The sequence below is a fragment of the Lichtheimia ornata genome, assembly GCF_029851405.1.
Source record: "Lichtheimia ornata isolate CBS 291.66 chromosome Unknown scaffold00075, whole genome shotgun sequence".
Classification (NCBI taxonomy): domain Eukaryota; kingdom Fungi; phylum Mucoromycota; class Mucoromycetes; order Mucorales; family Lichtheimiaceae; genus Lichtheimia; species Lichtheimia ornata.
The window spans coordinates 96,092-115,901 of record NW_026695395.1 but is presented as its reverse complement, the minus strand read 5'-3'; the positions used below and the strand labels follow the sequence as shown (position 1 = coordinate 115,901).

General features: G+C 43.9%; 8 protein-coding genes across 8 annotated transcripts; 3 read left to right on the top strand and 5 right to left on the bottom strand.

The window, feature by feature from the left end:
• Positions 1-410: 410 nt before the first annotated feature.
• Positions 411-3,880, top strand: O0I10_010759 (uncharacterized protein; the record flags this gene model as incomplete). Its single annotated transcript, XM_058490734.1, has 9 exons — positions 411-609; positions 662-754; positions 815-880; positions 933-1,088; positions 1,147-1,246; positions 1,322-1,533; positions 1,586-1,741; positions 1,798-2,297; positions 2,357-3,880. 9 exons carry the CDS (start codon positions 411-413, stop codon positions 3,878-3,880), a joined length of 3,006 nt encoding a protein of 1,001 aa, XP_058338523.1.
• A 145-nt stretch (positions 3,881-4,025) lies between these two features.
• Positions 4,026-4,451, bottom strand: O0I10_010758 (uncharacterized protein; the record flags this gene model as incomplete). The annotated part of the gene is made up of 3 exons (XM_058490733.1): positions 4,026-4,156; positions 4,217-4,304; positions 4,374-4,451. 3 exons carry the CDS (start codon positions 4,449-4,451, stop codon positions 4,026-4,028), a joined length of 297 nt encoding a protein of 98 aa, XP_058338522.1.
• Positions 4,452-4,813: 362 nt separating this feature from the next.
• Positions 4,814-6,123, top strand: O0I10_010757 (uncharacterized protein; the record flags this gene model as incomplete). Its single annotated transcript, XM_058490732.1, has 4 exons — positions 4,814-5,176; positions 5,244-5,712; positions 5,777-5,877; positions 5,938-6,123. 4 exons carry the CDS (start codon positions 4,814-4,816, stop codon positions 6,121-6,123), a joined length of 1,119 nt encoding a protein of 372 aa, XP_058338521.1.
• A 559-nt stretch (positions 6,124-6,682) lies between these two features.
• Positions 6,683-8,537, top strand: O0I10_010756 (uncharacterized protein; the record flags this gene model as incomplete). Its single annotated transcript, XM_058490731.1, has 5 exons — positions 6,683-6,964; positions 7,023-7,373; positions 7,429-8,069; positions 8,130-8,311; positions 8,362-8,537. The coding sequence occupies 5 exons, from the start codon at positions 6,683-6,685 to the stop codon at positions 8,535-8,537; spliced, it is 1,632 nt and encodes a 543-aa protein (XP_058338520.1).
• Positions 8,538-8,613: 76 nt separating this feature from the next.
• Positions 8,614-9,480, bottom strand: O0I10_010755 (uncharacterized protein; the record flags this gene model as incomplete). Its single annotated transcript, XM_058490730.1, has 1 exon — positions 8,614-9,480. One exon carries the CDS (start codon positions 9,478-9,480, stop codon positions 8,614-8,616), a length of 867 nt encoding a protein of 288 aa, XP_058338519.1.
• Positions 9,481-9,858: 378 nt separating this feature from the next.
• Positions 9,859-11,066, bottom strand: O0I10_010754 (uncharacterized protein; the record flags this gene model as incomplete). The annotated part of the gene is made up of 5 exons (XM_058490729.1): positions 9,859-9,955; positions 10,039-10,377; positions 10,436-10,560; positions 10,612-10,886; positions 10,958-11,066. 5 exons carry the CDS (start codon positions 11,064-11,066, stop codon positions 9,859-9,861), a joined length of 945 nt encoding a protein of 314 aa, XP_058338518.1.
• Positions 11,067-11,373: 307 nt separating this feature from the next.
• On the bottom strand, positions 11,374-13,145 carry O0I10_010753 (uncharacterized protein; the record flags this gene model as incomplete). Its single annotated transcript, XM_058490728.1, has 7 exons — positions 11,374-11,538; positions 11,598-11,676; positions 11,743-12,038; positions 12,092-12,210; positions 12,269-12,435; positions 12,504-12,684; positions 12,968-13,145. The coding sequence occupies 7 exons, from the start codon at positions 13,143-13,145 to the stop codon at positions 11,374-11,376; spliced, it is 1,185 nt and encodes a 394-aa protein (XP_058338517.1).
• Positions 13,146-13,365: 220 nt separating this feature from the next.
• O0I10_010752 (uncharacterized protein) lies at positions 13,366-19,243 on the bottom strand (the record flags this gene model as incomplete). Its single annotated transcript, XM_058490727.1, has 4 exons — positions 13,366-14,799; positions 14,856-16,901; positions 16,958-18,818; positions 18,888-19,243. The coding sequence occupies 4 exons, from the start codon at positions 19,241-19,243 to the stop codon at positions 13,366-13,368; spliced, it is 5,697 nt and encodes a 1,898-aa protein (XP_058338516.1).
• Positions 19,244-19,810: the final 567 nt, after the last annotated feature.

Here is a 19,810-nt window from a genome sequence, read left to right as displayed (position 1 = left end):
AGCGTATCAAGCGACTTTGTATTAAGCTACTACTACCACAAACAATCCGGGAACATTCGATCAGCAACACCCACGCGCGTGGTGATATGTACTACCTCGGACTAGCCAATCCTCGTGCTTGACGCACCACAGAAAATTGGTTGTCGACAAGTAGATTACTATCCTTTCGTTTTGTGTGTTGCACACCTTTTTTTATTGTGTGCTTGTGTACTCCAGTGCTCTCTCTTTTTATCCCCTTTTATACTCTCTTTATACTCTTCCCTCTTGCATTCCCATCCTCCTTGTCATCTAGCCCTCATCAACGAGCGCGCCTTTCCTTTATCTGATTACTATTCCCCGCCAAGGCACGCCAATCGCCAACATTTCGACCCCCATCGTTCATCATTAGCCCGAAACGCCCCATTGCCGTAATGTCGTTGTTCTCAAAACTCACCAAGAACAATGACAAGTCGATATACCCATGGTCACAGCGCAAGTTAGGAGGAGGCAATAGTGCTTTCCCGAGATTTGGCCATGCTACCACTGCACTACCATCCGATCAACTCGTTTTATATGGTGGCATGCAACCTAATGGACCTGCGAAAAAAGACCTGTACCTTGTTGATGCAAGTACGTAGGAATGATTTGATTCATTATGACCAAGCGACTAATTATGCTGCAGATAATGTGTCGATCAGCTCGTTTAATGCCTCTGGAGATGTGCCACCGCCTCGATGCTTCCCTACTCTTGTATCCATTCGAAACTTTGCATTACGTGAGTAAACTCGCATATGGAATTTAATTTGTCATTGTCTTATGCAAGATTGGATTTTAGTTTATGGTGGCGAACCTGTCCTTGCCGATGACAAGTGGGATCCTCACGTGTATATCTTAAATATAGGTAACAAGCGAAATGGGCTGAGATTGAGACATATTAATTGACATGCAAATAGCAAACAAACAATGGAATCGTATCCGAATGGAAGGACATTTACCAGTGGAACGATCAAGACATTCAGCGTCAATAGCAGATGGCGTCATGTATGTTTGGGGCGGTCAACGTGCAGGACGATACCTCAATGATATGATTGCATTCAATACCACTACATGTAAGTCCCATTATCATTAATAGTATTATCGTCAATGGTCCTAACAAGGGGGTCTTAGATCCTTCAAATCCGCATTGGGAATTCATCAAGCCAAACAATGAAGGACCTTCCGCTAGAGCTGGGCATGTCTCTGTTGTGTTTGACAACAAGCTCTACATGTAAGTAATCGGGGCAATACTTTTTTGGACAGGTTACACAGAGGGAATGAGCTCATCTGACACGGGTAAATGCAGCTTTGGAGGCACGGATGGTGACCATTTGTATAATGATGTTTGGGCCTTTGATCTACAATCTCGATTATGGATGCAAGTTCCTGCTGTTGGCTATATCCCAATCCCTCGTACCGATTTCTCAGCTTCACTCGTTGATGGTGTCATGTACATATTTGGTGGTCGTGGTCCTGATGGCCAAGATTTGGGAGATCTTTGTGCTTTTAGAATCAAAAGTAAGTGTAATCTACCAATGACGGATGGCATTTTAACGTTGATTTTTGATAGGTCAACGATGGTACATGTTCCAAAACATGGGTCCCGCTCCTTCAGCAAGATATGGCTTATCTATTTCTTCCGTTAAGGAGAGACTTTATGTTCTTGGTGGTGATAATGGCAATGGCAAGCTCGAAGATGGTTCAATGGCTTATATCCTTGATTGCTGTAAGTTGGGGGAAGCTCCATTGTCAAGATTAGGCTAATGCTAATTAAATCTAAAGCCAAAATCAGATATCCACCTGAAACGGCAGCTCAACAACCACCCGCTCCCCAACCACATCCATCACAACCACCGCAACCATCGCAACCGCAACAACCTCAACAACAACAACACTATCCATCTACCCAATCACAGCAATCTAATGCCTCCCCTTCTTCGACATCCTTTCAATCCATGTCCGAATCCGAAGCATCGATACAACGAGGACCACCACCACCACCTCTTGTTCAAAATTCACAAAGCACGCCGATACGATCACCTCCTCCTATGCATCAATCCATCCCTCCTTCACCATCACAACAACAACAACAACAACAACAACAGCCTACACAATACAATGGATCTGCAAATGGTAGCATAAATGGATCACCTGCAATGCATGAATTGGAACCTCCTCAATTGATTGAACCACAGCCATCCATGTCAGCACCTATGCCAGCTGCTGCTGGTGGTGGTGGAGATCGTGTTGCACCACAACCCAAACCTCAAGATACACCACAGGTAAAGATACAATCATTTTAGTATGTTGGTATATCGTTGTATTCATCTTATTATGATAGCCCTCCAAGCCTCGTCATGCATCAGTAGTTCCAGAAGCAGCCCGACGACGAACAAGGACAACATCACCAATGCCATTTACTGAAGTTGATACCAACATGGAGATACGACACCATGGACCCATGTCACCTGCATCCATAAGCTCTAATGAAAATGACAAAGGAGGTTCGCTACGGAGTTTCACTGATGATGAACGTCCAACACGTCCTACGATTCCTCGTAATACAATGAACGGCATCGCTCCTCCACCACGACCATCACGTGAAGGCGTCAATCTTAACAGCTCGTATCGTCATACGATGGCTGATCACGTGATTGATGATCGACCCAAATCACAAATGCCTCGTTCTACGGATACCCCTCCTCGTGTTGCTTCACCTATGGCTAATGGGCGTCATCATCAACATGATACTCAGGATACATCAAGTATGGATCGTACAGCATCTCCTATTCCTCGACAACAAGAACATTCTTCTATCCCTAATGGCATTGACAACAATGGTGCACCCTTGACACCTCCACCACGACCTAAATCCTCTGCACCTGTACCAGATCCGATACAAGAAGAGAAGGCAGCCTTGGTGCGTGAATTACGTTCTCGTGAATTGATAGTGAACGAGATGCGTAAAAAAGAGCAATGGTGGCGTACAGAAGTATCCATTGCACGTAAACTTCGTGCAGCACAAGGTGAACGATTCGATGATGATCTTGATGAAGAACGACTCTTGATGGACTTTGATGGCGAACCCGACAAATTCAAGTTGTTTGATCAATTGGTGCATGTTAAGGCTGAGCTACGACGTGTAAAGCAATCGATCATGCATCAGGCACAACCCATGTCACAAAAGGTGACACAAGCTGATCGGATGCGTGTGGCTGCATTACAAGAAGCTGCTTACTTTAAGGCCAAATATGAATCGTTAAAGAGTCGACAACCACTTGACCCATCCCTTGAAGCGGATCGTGTTGATGAGCTTGAAAAGCGATTAGCAGCTGCACTTTCTGAGAATGAAGCCAACAGTCGATTACTTCAACAATTACAACAACGTGCTCAACATGATCATTCTTCGAGACTTGCTGCTGAGGAACGTGCCAAGGATGCTCATGAACGTGCACAAGAAGCTCAAGCTGCACATCAACGTGCTCTTGAGGAGCTTGCTAATGTCCATGATCGTGCTATCCAAGCTGAAGCGCAAACCCGTCAAGGCACTGTCAAGATTGCCGAACTTACTCAACAACTTGCAAACGCTCTCGCTACGACGCAGGACGTCTCTGAGGCACATATTTCGGTTTCTCGTCTTGAAGCTGCTAATCTCAAGGCACGTAATGAAGTGGCTGCTTTGAAACAAAAACTTGCAGAGAGCATGGATGACATGGCTCGTTTGAGGACCATCCTAAGTGAACGTGATGAAACACTCAAAGAGACCACTCGTGAACTTGAAGATGCCGAAATCCAATTAGCCATGATGCGTGATGCTATGCATCGTATTGAAAACAGTGCTCCATCTCCTCCTCGTGGATTTTAAATTGCATACATACAACACACAAACACACTCTCTCTCCTCAATCCATCATTAGAATATCACCCTCTCCAAAAGAACAATCCAACCAACAACATGCAAAAATATCATATAGGAATGCAAATAACATATACATGACACACTCTTTTTTTTATCCTTCTCGCCATTGATGTTGGCATGCATCATTACAACATTTGTAAAATATAGACATGGGTTCGTCAGCTGATCGAATCTGGATTTGCATAAAGAAAGCACGCTCATGTTCACACTTGGGGCACGTTACTAGAAAACAGAGAACATTAGTGTTCCTATCCACATCATTGTCTACTATCGTTTACTTACTCTCAGTAGAGTCAACATTCTTCCAAGCATCTGCACCACCGAGAACGTCGTCCACCTCTTTACGTTGAAGCTCCTTTCGAGTAGTATGCTATTCAATGGCTAATGTTAGCTCCACGATCAAGGAACTCGACTGGGGGAGGGGGAGATCATAGCTTACCCGTTGTTTGATCTTGTAAGTATAAGGACATGTCTGACAGAAAAAGTCCTGGCCATCCTCATTCTCAATGAGAAGCATATTAGAACATATCGGGCAAAACAGCATTTCGACGACGACAACGACGGCTTGTCTCTTTGTGTGTGTGTGTGTGTGTGTGTTGATGGTCCAAGACAAGAAAATTCCAGAGGATGCTTTAGCGGAGGCAAGATTAATGCTCGCTGGCTGCTGGGTATTCGACATCTCCCATTGATGATATAGTAGCACCATCCATACAACACATACAAGACCCTCTAGAGAAGTCTAAGGCTTGTTTTTATTGATTGATAAAGGGCAACGACTATAAAGCTGGTACTTGTAATGCGTGTGTATTCATTGTTGAGCTAAATAACCTGGATCAAGTCTTCATTATGATATTCCATGGTTGACATGCTACTTAGCCTATGCATGATGTTGGTCGTTGTGGCGATGAAATGTTTCCTTATGTTCCAAAAGAGTTTGTTGAACCCCTTCCATCAAGAAATGGCAGTGCTGTTGTCATGCAAAAATCACTCAGTTCGCGACTTTGGGAGATTCCAGTGAATTTCTTCCTCCTCGTTGCCTACGCTATGAATGCTGTCAAAGAACAACTGCCTTGCCTTTCGTCAACGTATACACCAGCAATACCCACGAAATGCATCCATACGCAAGTCGACATTGATCGATTCATCAAGACCAAAGCCTTCTCTCGCTTGCTCACCTTTGTCATTCTTCTCAATGCGAGCGTTACGCAGAAACCAAACTCGTATCCATGCCACGTTTCTCAGGTGAGTGGGTGTATGGGTAATCTCCATTGGTAGTGCATCAGGCTGAATAGAAGGTCTTCTTTTATAGCAAACACAAAGGGTGCTTGACATGTTGGATACGCTGGATAGTTGGCTGGCTGAATTCCCACCTCTCGATAACCCACAACGTTTTGGTAACAAGGCGTTTCGTCAATGGCTCAGCAAAGTGGAGAGCAACGTGGATACAATCATGCAGACAGCGTTACCATCATCGATGCATGCAGCTATTCCCGAGTTGAGCGTCTATTTGACAGGATCATTTGGCAACGGTACACGTATCGATTATGGATCGGGCCACGAGCTTAATTTTCTCGCATGGTTGGGTGGCATCGCTATGCTGGGTGGATTCACAGAGCAGGATTATGAAGCCATTGTACTCAAGATCTTTGTCCAATACTTGGAGCTTGCACGCAAGATTCAGAGAACATACACATTGGAACCTGCAGGTAGCCACGGCGTGTGGGGTTTGGATGATCATCAATTCTTGCCATACATCTGGGGTAGTGCACAAATGATTGGTAAGTGGTTGCCATCCCAAAGGTAAACTTCATTCAAGAAGTATTCACTACTTGTTGACAAAAGGTCATCCTCGGTTGAAGCCCAAATCCATCTTGAACAAAGATACAATCGAAGCCATGGCTAATGAAAACATGTATTTCCGCTGCATCCAATACATCCATCAGGTAATGAATGTAGTAGGGCGTGTCTTGATATCATGATTCATTGCTAATATCTCTTTGTAGGTGAAACGCGGGCCATTCCATGAACATTCACCCATGCTATTCGACATCTCGGCTGTATTAACATGGAACAAAGTCAACACTGGTATGGTCAAAATGTATATTGCAGAGGTCTTGAAAAAGGTACCTGTGGTTCAGCACTTTTTGTTCGGCCATTTGTTCCCCTTTGAGCCCTTAGACAATCAATGATGATGATAACAACACCACACTTTCATTATATCGCTACTCCTTTTGTATCACCCTTGTACATTCATTGCTCTATATTCCTTTGTAATACTGTAAACAAAATTTATTTGGGTCTAGATAAAAAGAATCTTCCTTTGACAATGATGCCTGTAATCAATGCTTGGTACCATTACCTTATCCGCTGTTGAGCCCTCCCAGCATGCACTTTACACACCGGATCTCTTTCCTCCATCATGTCTCTTTAAATTCTGCCTATTTCAAAAGAGCAAGCGTTGGTGTGTATCATGAATGGTCCTTTTGTAATTCTGAGCATTTGAGCTGAGGCATGTGCTAACTAAAGATGACTGGAGAATCGATCCACATGAAGAGAGCTGGTAAGCTATCTATATACTCCTATATTTTGGCCCCCTCCCCTTTCAAAGAATGGTGGTATAGACAAGACGAATTTATTGATATGCTGGCTATGTGGGCGGGTATGCCGCTTTATCACGTGGGGGGATGATCTCGAAAATGGGTTGTAGTGTGGAACCCACAACCTTCTTCATGTTCTCCCTTCTTTGTAATGTCAATATCCACAGATGCTTTAAGGTCATTTCACTTGCGTGTTCTATTCCCACATATCCTTTCGCTATCGAAGACTGATCCACGCCGACTCAATGCACCTCCACGAATTACACGTTCCAAGCCTATCGATTCCGAGCTATATACCTACATTGCACTTCTTGTCCGAGATTTCATACACCCATGGTACCGAGTTGTGACCAATGACCAAGACTTTGTGGCCGAGCTTGTCCGTATCCTTATTGTTGTTATTCGAGAGCTCGAGACACGATTTTGTGAGCAGGTAAGTATCCCAAAGGGGGGTGGGATTCATGCGAGGTGTTGATCATGTATATCATTAGGTGGATTGGACAGAGCTTATCATGATCAGTGCTCCCAACTTGTTATCGATCCATTATCAAGACTATCGACAAGCCAAGATGCGACTTCATATGAGCCATGCCGGCAATGCAGTATCGCTTGAAGCCCTCTTTCATGGTACACAGCCGCATTTCGCATTACGATCCGAGGAACAGGAAATTGAATACCTTCGTGCTTTGACCGATGCCATCCTGCAAACAGTATTGGATCCTGCAGATTACAACAGTGATTGTGTACGCCATCTTGTACGAGAACTAGTGGCCAACTTGGTCCTTGGTAATATTGTCGAGCTCTTGGCCGATCCATACGTTATTCATATGATTATATGCAAGGTATGAATGGCATGGAACTTTTTGTGTTGTTTTTATATACTGATTTATGCCTTAGCTATTAGAATCATATGATCCATTGGTGGATGAACTCGAAGCAACCGGACAATTCACTTCACCCGAGGATTTGATGTTGGTGGATGAAGCACCTGATGTTACGGATGGACCTGAACAAAAGCAAGAACGTTTAGCTTCAGCATTACAAGAAGCACAGGCAACAGACATGTCGAATGAACAACAACTTTCTACATCATCGCCACCACCACCACCTCTACAATCCACAACACTGGAAAAAGAAGCTGAGAGTTTACCGAGTCATATGCAACGACTACAAGAAAAAAGACGACAACAAGGCGACGATTTGGTTGATGCAGGACGAGATGAATTGGATGGAGCAAAAGCACATGAACGACGCCATTTTTCATTTATCTATATCACACTACAAGTAATGCTGGCACCCATTCAAACCATGTGGTTGTACTTGACCGCCATTTTGACAAGCTCTCAAGAACGATATCAACAAGTCGCTCAGCATACCAAACGCACACGTCATGTTCGACTTTTGGAGCCATGGATGCATTTTCTACGTATCGCGTTTTTGGTGGATGATCGACCCGTATTACAATGGACGTGGTCAATGGTTGGGATGTTTTTATGGCCACTGGTGCGTGTACTAGGTGGAGGATTGTTGGTGGATAAGTAAGTATTGGTAACCAATATTGGATAAGCATCATTTTGATACGAGCTTTACGTCTTTAGATTTTTGGAGCAAACCATCATGCACTTTTTGGGTGAAGATCAGTTGGTGTATTACTTGCAGCTGGGGCGCAACTTGCTTTGGCCAGATGGGCAATTTATTCGTAAAGGCGAACCAGTGACAGCACATGAAAAGGAACGAATGAGGATACGAGCTGAAAGGTTACTTACAGTTTGCTTTCCTGGTAAGCAAAGATGCTCTTTTTTTATTATTGAAGCTTACGATGGGAAATAGGAATCATGGGCAAGGTCGTCTTTGAAGCTGCAAATCTGGATGAACTACAATCACATATCCATGATGCCATTGAGCCATTACAGAACAAGTATATCAACAAGCACCTCATGTTTCTTTTGGTGGATCTCGTAGCATCCAAAGCGATACCCAGTCTAGTAGACGATCAATGTAAATAAAAGAACTCTCGTATAATTAGCTGTTTAATGATCAACACAAATATTTATTCATACTATCCAAATTGAGAAACTACTCTTAAGAAAAGGCGCTCTTGTTCTTTTCAAGCCATTGCTCAATGGTTTCAGGCTCACGACCCAACAACAATGGTAAAGCAGGACTAACATCTTCAAAGCCCTTGAACATGCCAGCAGCAATAGTAAGGGCAACACCATGTGGCGCTCCAACATGTTCGACAATATAATTGTATCGATCCGAAACTGGTAGCCGCTTGTAGCTAATTGGACGTCCGAGGACCTTGGAAAATACAGCTGCACGTTCCTTGGGTGTGATGGATTCACCAGACATTTCATACACGATGTCACCATGCTTTTCAATGGGATCCTTGAGGCAAATGACAGCGAGGCGGGCGATATCGCTTGTGGAAATCCATGATTGGAATTCATCAGGATCCACCGTATCATAAATGACACCATCTGATTTAATCGTAAGAGCATCTTGCCATGCTTGATTGGCCATGAAACGTGCAGGTCGCAAAGCTACATAGGTACCACGATCCTCCATAGCGATGATGGCATCCTCTGCAAGCGAATGACCAGCGCCAATGGTAGTACGACGGCCACCAGCTGAGACAGTAAGAGAAGAGACATCCACAATTTGCTTGACCCCCGCTGCATAAGCACGGGCCGCAATGGCTTTCTTGATTCGAGGCATTTTGATAAGATCGGCAACCAAAAGGAAAAGGCGGGTATGTCCACCAATGGATTTTTCAAAGGGAGCCAAGTCGTCGTAATCGCCTTGAACCAAAGTCAATAGATCGTGCTGCTTCACCTTGGCAGGATTGCGCACATAGGCTGTGACATGGACACCACTGTCAAGAAGAGCTTGTGTTACTTCAGCACCAATGTTGCCGGTAGCACCAAGAACATAGACTTTTTCGGACATGGATACAAAGAAATAAAAAGAAGAGTGGAGAATAATAAGGAGGAGAGAGATTCAATAAACAATGAATGTTGCTTTTAAGATGATGATGAAATCGCCAGTTTTTATACCATTTCATGTGGGAGCTTATGCATGCCCATGCATTTAACGACTTAACCAAAGAATCCCTTCATGCAAAAAGATTACGTGTGCGATTGCCCAAATCATCAAAAATGGCAAGTGCGGGCCACGTCAAACGGACTAAATTTTAAAGCCACAACGGGGAGGTGTCGCCGCTCCTTACTATCTGATTCATCCATGTGTCATCATTGAGTTGTTGTTTCATTGGATAGGTTTCAGATTTAATAAAGTAATTCTATTGTGTTCAAGTACATGTGCTAATTACAAGACCTTGTGGGCTCGTTGGTATATCTCTTGCTGGACTTCACGTTGCAACAAGTCAATTGTCGGCGAACGCTCAGCAAAGTGAACTGTTGGGCTAAATCACAAAAAAAAGGGAAAATGCATCGCGTGAGCACAATCATGCATGGAACATCCACTTCTCCATATCACCATATATACCTTCCATCCTTGAAATACACCGTTTCTATGGGCAATAAGAGCCTTGAAGTGCTGGTGATGAAGCATCCTTCCCACTTGTTATTTCGTGCATCGGAAGCTTGTGGAAATGTCCATTCGATTGGTATTTGGTGTTTCTCACAGACTTTCATGACAATCTTCATCACCGTGCCCAACAGGATATGTTCAAGAGGTGCGCATACAACAACAGGTTGGCCATCATCACGTGTTTTGACAATGAAAAAGTTGGATGACATGCCCTCGTATAGGTTGCCGCTGTCATCGGATAACACAACTTCATTCACATCTTCGCCCTTTGTATCATTCATGGTGGCTCGTTCCCTGCATGAATCGATGTAAGTAGGATGCATGGATATGCAATAACTTTAATATTACTCACTGCACCCATTTGGAATCCTTGACAACCGGATTGTCTCTTGTTTTTGATTGCACCACCACTTTGATACGATGATTGGGAGGACGTGTTAACGTTGAAAATTGAGCAGCAAAGCAAGGACGCCGTTTCTTATGCATAATCAGCAAGTGTGTGCGGATCTTATGAACAATGAAACTCACCTCATATGAATAGGCCACCATAACCATGACCTTGATTTCATTGGCTCCATCAGGTTTAAAAGCAGTTAATCCAGCCTTCAACAATGGGAGTAATCTTTCTTGCAAGCTATCAACATGGCGGTATGGCTCCATAGCTCGAGTGACCTCTTCTGGTTCCCCTTGCTGGCCATCAGGCACAAATTTCAATAGTGAGAGTGAATTGGTGATACGCTTGATATGCGAATCGAGCTCGACTATTGCAGTCCTGTTGACAGTACGCATCCCGGTATAAGCACCTATATTTGTATTGAATAAAAATGATACAGAGGAACGAGTAGAGTAGGTAGAATGGGCAATGCTCACTCACCTCTTGGGTACGATAAGACAAATGCATTTGAATTGGGATCGACTTGACGACTTTCATATTGTGGATCAGCGCTCGGTGGATTGAGTTGCTCAATGACAAGGGAGGCCATGGGACGAATTGAAGAGAGGGTGTTGTTGCGGAGGAGGTGTGGAAGAGCAGTAAAGGGAAAAGAGCAATGGGGCCGTATTGTTTGTGTCCTGGAGACCTGGCGTAACATGTCGACAGAAACACAAGGCTGTGCAGCTGTTGTGAGTCGGAGAGGAGGAGTACAATGTGATCCATGGTAAAGACCATGTGGAACACACACCACCAGAGAAACATGGAAAAAGATCAATTGGCTCGCATCATTGTATCCAGGACATTATGACAAGGAGAAGGGAAGGTTCGAAATAGCCGCTATATTGTAAACCATGCATTCAATCGTCATCCTCAGCAATCATTTTATCATATTCCCGGTCAAAGAAAGGATGTTGTAACGCCTCCTCTGCAGTGATACGTTTGCTAGGATCAAGAGCAAGCACCATGTGGATAAGATCAATAAACAATCGGCGATGCTCGCTCGTTTGTGGAATAATCATGGCCTGCAACAAAAGGTCGTGTCAACATAGAAGGTAAGATGAATCAATTACTACATACTTACATCCAAAGCTTCAACTTGATTATGCAGCTGAGTAGCGTGTACACGTCCATCGTCATCAAAAAATTGTTGTGATTGGGAGCTTGATATAGGAGGCGTCAATTTAAAGCAAATGTGGAATTGTTTGTAGCGTAGTACATCATCATACCTCGCCTTTTGTATAATGCTTTTTGGAAAGTGACCAAGGACTTTTTCCATCATAGCAAGATGCTCTCCATCATCATTTTTGGTATCAAATAACGCGTTGCCAGTGAACATCTCCATGGCGACGCAGCCGATTGACCAAATATCACAAGGATACGACCACCCAACGCCTAGTATCACCTCGGGGGCACGATAGTGACGAGTGGATACAGTCGCTGCATGAAATTCATTCTCGAATGTCGCTGATCCAAAATCAACAAGCTGGACATCGCTGCTATGTGGGATGTATCGTACAAACGCCTATCAACAATGAGTGAGCTTAAATTCACGATGCTTCTTATTACAGCATTTACCTGCTTGTCAGCACCTTTATCCTTAATCATGGTGAAGCGCTCCAATTGCGATGTTGCATCGACTAGCATCACGTTTTCTGGTTTTATGTCGGTGTGAACAAGCTTTAACTTGTGGAGATCTGTAGCATGAAATGAGTAAATAAACAACCCCAAATGTTCTTCCAGGATGAGTCTTACATGCAGCACCTTGCAGCAATTGATGAGCTATGCTCCTCACGTGCTTCAATTTGAAGGGCAAGAACTTGTTCATCTTTAAGAAATCGAAGACGGACTTGGCGAGTAGATCAAAAACCATACAAATGTGTTGATCATGGAAGAAATGTGCACGTATTTCAGCGCATTTGCTGCAATAGATAGGATTAAGATTAAGTCTTGTGGCGATAAGGATTTTGACGTCGATGGTCAAACTTACTTGTCATTGGCACATTTGGTCTCCTGAAGCTTTTCCAGTACTCTCAACTCAATTTTGCCCGATTCTCGATACTTTGGTGCGCTTCGAATGACTTTGACAGCACATTGTTTATCCAAAAGAAGATCATGACATTTGAACACTTGACCGAACGTTCCTCTGCCAATCTTTGAAAGCGTGATATCTACAACAACAAGAAGGTTACAATCAAATTCATCATCACCACCATCCATTCCATGATTCCCAACTTGCAGCGTTCACCAAGGACATGGTTTTCTTGAAAAATCAAATGACCATCAGCACCATCCAAAGAAGGCTGCTATACACAACGTGGTTGGTACATTCCAAAAAGATCAAGGGGTAGTATCAGGGGATGGATAGATGCCTGCCTTGCGATATGTGGGCACTTGATAATATCATGTAAGTAGGCGTATCTATGTGTGTCATGTCCTTTAAAATCAACGTACTTCCTGTTCTTGCTCTCTTATGAGGCGTGGTGGGGTGTACGAATAGCGGTGTTGGTGAAGCGACACGCTTGCTGGACGTTGTGTGTGGGGAAGGTTTTACACCGACGCGTATTGTTGAGTTTGGTTGTGCAGCAGGTTGCTGTGGTTGCGATGTTGGTGAAGGTGCAGTCAATGACATGACGTTGTGAATGGAGCCAAGATCAGTGTATGTATAGAATAGGAGACAAGAAATAGTAGTAAAGGATGATTATAGTGTCAAAAGCGAAAGAGAAGGGTTGCTTCAGATATGGAAATCATGCGTATATTTGTAACATGTTATCATTCATATCAATAAGTATTACAGTGAAAAGAAAATACATGAATAGTAGCTGTTGGTATATGTATAAAAGATCCGTGTTCTATAGGCGACCTTGTAAAACGCCTTCGATGCAGCTGTTAATGTAATCTTTGCGCGTTGCCATAGAAACACCAAATACTCGTTGCAGTTCTTCACGCACTTGTTTCTTGGTCACTCTGGTAAGATCAGAGGTCGCGAGAATGCGCTTGACTTGAGACAAAACCTCCTCGTTGGTTGGACGATCTGTGCCACCTTGCATGCCATCCAATGAGCTACCATCCATTGCTGCATCAGGTACCATGGTTGCTGAAGAATGCATGTGCATAAACTGAGGTCGTTGTTGTTGTTGCCATTGATGATCTTGGATATGGGAAAAGGAGTTCATTGATCCATGTGATGGTTGCTGTTGTACGTTGCCAGTAGACACAGGTGCAGGATATCCTATAGGCATGATGGGGATTGATGCAGATGACGGCATCATGATACTAGCACCTTCCGTAGTATAAAATCCAGTGGTGGAAGGCACAGCCGAAAGTGGAGGATAGCCCATACTCAAATTGTCGCGACTATTGTTGTTTAAGAGCGTTGTTGCTGGTGGTCTTACTCGGCTATGGTGTGTGTAGCTGCTTCTACTATTGCTGCTGCTGCCCTGAGACATACCATCGCTCCAATAATCCTCAGCCAAGAGCATCTTTTCGTATTTTGACCATGTCATTGTAGGGATTGACTTTGGATCAAACTCTTCTTCTTCGCCCACTGCTATCTTTTTGCCTTTCTCTCCAACAACGATACGTGTGTTGCCCCATGAAAAGTCGTCAAAGTGCCAATATGAATACAGCGGAATGTAGAACCAAAACACTGGGATGGCGAAGATCGACACCAACATCCACATGATATACTCCCAACGCCGTTTCACAATAAACAACAACGCTTGCAGTCCATACGTTCCGCCCAAAACAATGATGGTCAATATCGGGATCGTGTCCTTCATGGTCGCCAACTTGTAGATCAAATAACCGAGATACCCCACCATAGCAGGCATGACCAGCGTCGAGATCAAATCCATCAATACCACAAATCTCATTGAGAAACAGCAAAAACCACATAGTCGAGGTAAGAAAACGAGTTCGCCAAGATTGTGAATAGTCGAATTAATCCATCGTCGTCGTTGAGAAACAAGCACACTCCACTGATCGGGTGCATTGGTTTTGCATTGAGCGTGCGATACGAATTTGGTCTTGTAGCTTGGGAAATGCTTCAACAGCAATGTCGTCAAATAGCGATCCTCTCCAAGATACAGCAGGTTCTTCATATGCAGCGTGTCGACCTTGTTGACATGGTAATCATTGATGATATCATTGCTGCAAAAAAGGGCTCTTCTTCCATCGATACTCCGGATCCGATACATTGTGAAGCATCCAGGCAAGCATGTAACAGTGGAGAAGAGTGATTCAAAGGCTTTGATCATGTGATGTGAAATAAAGTATTCATAGACCTAATAATCAATTGAGTGAGTGATTAACTTTTAATTTAAAGCAAATATGCATTTACCTGTATCATGCTGATCCAGCTAGCATTGCGATTGTTCAATTCGGTTTCTCCGCACAGACCAATAATCCTGGAATCATGCGACATTGAAGATACCATAAACGAAAGGCTATCAGGCATCACTTCGGTATCCGCATCCACCATCAGCACGTATTCATAGAGGTGAGGACTAACGCCGATAACATTCTTCATTTGGTGATACATCTCAAGCTGTAGAGGTGACATGGGCGAGTCATGGTGCACACAGTTGAGAAACTCCATCAAAATGAGCTGTGAATCACGCTTGCCACGGTTGCCAGGTTTTTGTCGCTCTGTTGGCTTGCCACATTTGACGACTACCAAGTAGGGTACCACATGGCCTGTTGTTTCATACAGCCCAGAATAGATCTTCCCCATGTTGTGCTGCTTTTGACCTTCGCCAACCGAAAAGAAGGGAAGTGGCTCTGGATCCACATGCGAGTCAACACCAAGGATATCAAGCACGATGCGTGGAGTAGGTCTATCATTGCCACTGCCAACAATCATCCCATCGCAAATGATAAAAAGCAGCTTCCTCTTATCATCGTATCGAAGCGTGGCCAAAGAATTGATCGTCTTTCGTAATGACTCATCATCCTCGGTATAGCATGTCACTTGAGTGATAACAAACTTATCCAATTCCTCAGGTACACGTTTGCTGCCAATGCGGAAAGCTGCCACAAACTTGAATACAATAACAGCGCACAAGAGGCACGTGACAATGAGCAAGAGGTACGTTGAAAATTGACACCTGGCAGAATTTCTTGTATCCAACATGCCAACGAAAAAGAGGTTGCGTAGACACACCAATTGTCGTTGCTTGACAGCTGCAGGGAGCGGAAGATCAGCCCAATCCTTCGTAATATCGCCACCGGATTTTTGTCGAAACAATGCCACAACAGATGGATGCATGAAATTCAGGTCGATATCAGCTGGCGGTTGTTGATCAGGTGGTGCTGCTGCATATCGGCCACCCATATCGTACATTGTCAAATCGTAAATATGGTTATCAATGTAAGCCCATTTTCGTGTCGTTTTGATCCCATTTTGAGTCGTTTCAGAGCTTGCTTGATCATTGACGGCTTTTGGCTCGTATCCCATATGACCCAACTTGAAATTCTTTCGTAGCATCATCATTTGCTGGTAGTACCAATCAGGCTGATAGAATCCAGAGGAATATCGGAAATCATGATACTGGGCATTGTCATCCGTCAAATTCACCTGGTAATTCAACGATACGTAAGGAGATACTTCGCCAGTGACCCCATCGCAAAGAGCTGACACTTGCATAGGGAAGAGATCGCTAACATCTTGGCCACCATATTCAAGCACCGTATCCATGGGGATGATGTTGCTAGGATAATGATGAGGGGCAAAGCCGGTCAAATCAAACACCTCTCCACGAATCGCCACATAGGCTTTGTCCTTTTGGCTATTGCTTGCCAACTCATCTTCTGAATAAACAGCTTGATGGGGACATACAAGCTCGCCGAAAAAGACCAGAAACCAAATAATCACCGCACACATGAGAGCAATCAACATACACAGCGTCACTTTTTCACGCCATGCGATACGCACATCCTTGCGCTTCATGGCACCGCACCATACGAGACATTTGGATGGGATCCATCCGGTACAAATAGCCACGAAAAATAACCATCGTCTTCTTGTAGCTGACTGCTTGGATTCATCTTCATCCGTCTCATCGAGATTGTCAGGCTCCATGTTGCGTTGTTGATTATGTAACATCATATCATCATAGGTATAGCTGTCAGATCCATACACCGAGTTGTCATTGTTATTGTCGCTGCTTGGGTGTTGAACATAAACTTCGTCATCAGAATAAGAGGATCCAGAAGGGTGGTGGTGCTCGCTACTACGTAAAGGATGCTGTTGTGGTGCCTCGGATATCTCATCTTGTTGAGGTGGTGGTGCATGCTGTGTTTGTTGTTTGTTTGCTCCTTGCTCTCTCTTTTCCGATTCCCGTAACTGATCCTCAAACATCCGCCATGCATCGAACGATAAAAAGATCTACCATCGATTCTATATCAGTATCATGCTTCATTATGCAATACATTATTACGTACCTTTGAATCACCAACGATAGCATCCAAATGTGATAATTTGTAATCCTGTGCAAGATTTTCCAATTGTGATCGAGGAGAACCATGATGCAAAAGCCCTAATGGCTGTAGCGGTCGATCGTAACGTTCAAGGAATTCATGATGCGTATAACAAATTGTATGCTGTGTAACTGATGTGCGAGTAATGGATGCCATGCCGAACATTTTGATTTGCTCAATGACGCATGAGGTATCGAAAATGGCCTGCTGCTGTTTTGTGTTGGGTTGGATACAATAAACGGCCCACAAATTAGCTTCCTTGAGTGAGTCAATCATTTCATCAAACGATGCATACAGTTGGCTTATGCTAGTAGTCGCAGCGTTGTTGTTGTTGTTGTTGTGATCATCCTTATTCTGCTTCTTTTTCAATTGTTGTTGTCGCTGGCTTTGACGACGTGATGGCATACGATTGATGTGTTGTTGCGCTGATACAATGGCATCTGGATTCCTTGGATGTGTTTGAATATTGAGCATATCCTTTTGCCACAGCTCCATAATAAATGCGTTCCATGATGGCTGCATCCCGACACCACCCAAGAAAAGTGAAACGAAATCGACGGATATTTGATTCCGATTAGCCACCAAAAAGCCATTGGGGTCATACACTACTTGATGGACATTGAAGTGTTGGATCGCAAATTGACGTTGCTGACTGCCTGGTGCATTATGGATGGAGAAGTTGTCATGGTTGCCATTGTATTTGATGAGTGAATCCACCATATCTGTATCCGAGATGTCCTTCTTTTTCTTTTTCTCAGTCATGCTTTCGATTACAGCGCACACGCCACGTGATGGTCGCTCCAACAGGTCCGTCAGTTTGTCAATGCTTGTGAGAGGTGCCACACGTGTAACAAGATGATCAATGCCTTGGTTGTCGTACCATTGTTGCTGATGTGTAAGCAGGTGATCCATTGTAAACTTGCGTATACGCTCATTAGCCACATTGACAAGGAATGAATAAAAGTCGTTGCTAGGTGATTGTTGCTGCAAGCCTGGAAAATCGAGCACGCTGATGAATGCACGAAAGCTGTCCCCATCATCATCATCGACACAAAGTTTGGCATTGATCCTTTCCACCATCCATGTAAACAAGAGCGCGTAGAGTGTCTTTGCAAGTTCATCACGCTGAGTCGAAGCTTGATCGGCATTCAATATCAATGTTGTCAAATCTTTGCGTATCATCGTCGTCTTGAACACCAATACATTCTCAAGGGCTCGTGAATCCACTCCAAGAAAGTCGGCAATGAGATTGAGCTGATCAACATCCTTGACGTAGGCAGCATCCTGATTATTGGTAGGATCCAAGAATGTCAAATCACCAAGATGCAAAATGGCAGCCAATAATTGCATGATGCGAGACACTTGTTCACGGCGAAACCCAGCTTGTTTGAGTGACGACTTTAGCTGCTTTAATGAATCGGGTGTTGTCTCTATGCCCTTTGTTGTGCTCGCCAGGTAACGAAACTGGTGGTCTTGTTGTAATTGGAGGGCATTGCGTTCTTCTGGTGAACAACCCGCCACAAGCTGATAAAAGACCGCAAAGTTGTGTTCATTGGTCTTCGATAATCGTTCCTTATCAAACAAGTGATGGATCATCTTTGCTCCCGCCATACGACCACGATCATTGAATTGGAGCTCTGCATAATATCCAAATCGCGATGCATCATTGTTTTGTAAAGTGGTGGCGTTGCCAAATGTATCAAGTACACGTTGTGCATGGAGAAACTGCGTCTGAATTTTGCTTTCCCTCTTATAGCTCCCAAGTCGCACCAGTTGACGGGTAACCATGTTCCGAGCATATGTCTTCCCAGAACCCACCACTCCACTGTAGAGAACAATGTGAGAAATGCGCCATGAGCCTATAATTACTCTCCCAATATTCACATGTGCTTACCATAAAGTCACAACTTGATCAATCCCTGTTCGTCGCATATGGAAATAGACTCGATTTACAAGCTCATAAATGTGTGGTGGTCGCTGCATCATCATCTTGTCGTCTTGTTGTCGACTCGCTGTGTCTTTGTATTGAGCAACATAATCCAATCCCATCTGATGCTCTTCGTCCATTGACATTGTGCGTGGCTCTTTCAACATCACCAGCTGTTTCGATCCCATCCACGTAAACTGCTGCCGTTGTTCATATCTCGTCTTGAGACATCCACAGATATCGCTCTCATTGGGTGCAGCAGTAGTCAATGTTGCAAGGTTGGATATGTTGGAGGCATCACATCGCTTTTTTTGTTTCCCCATGCCGAATTGGATAGCTGTAAACAAACGAGTGTAAGAAGAAGAAAGAGGAAAAGAAAGAAAAGAAGTGTGTATTTTTGATGCAAGGACCCAATTTGGTATCAAGGTGACCATCTACACACACACACACGCACACACGCACACACACAAACATACACATACACAGAGCCCGCCATCAGGGAGAATTATTTTTAGCCCTTCACCCCATCCTACACACAGACTTCAGGAAACACACCTACCCATCGTTATCAGCAGCCTTAAGGCGAGTAATAATGGGTCGTACAAGAAACTACAGGTCATGTTGTTATTTAAAAACTCCTTTAGTAGCCCCCACAAGTAGAACCCATGTATACTTACATACACACATACGTCTTCATTCGCTTCATTCAACAGGTCCACGCCCATCGGATCATTTGGTATTCATTATCATATGTCGTCGTTGTTGCTGATAAACAATGAATCCGTGCTACAAAGAATTTCATGCAGATCAGCCTGCTGTCCCTGAAAGAAGCAATTAGCACCATATACACACACCTTTCCATATCAGTTTTAACCGCCTTATCACTTCTT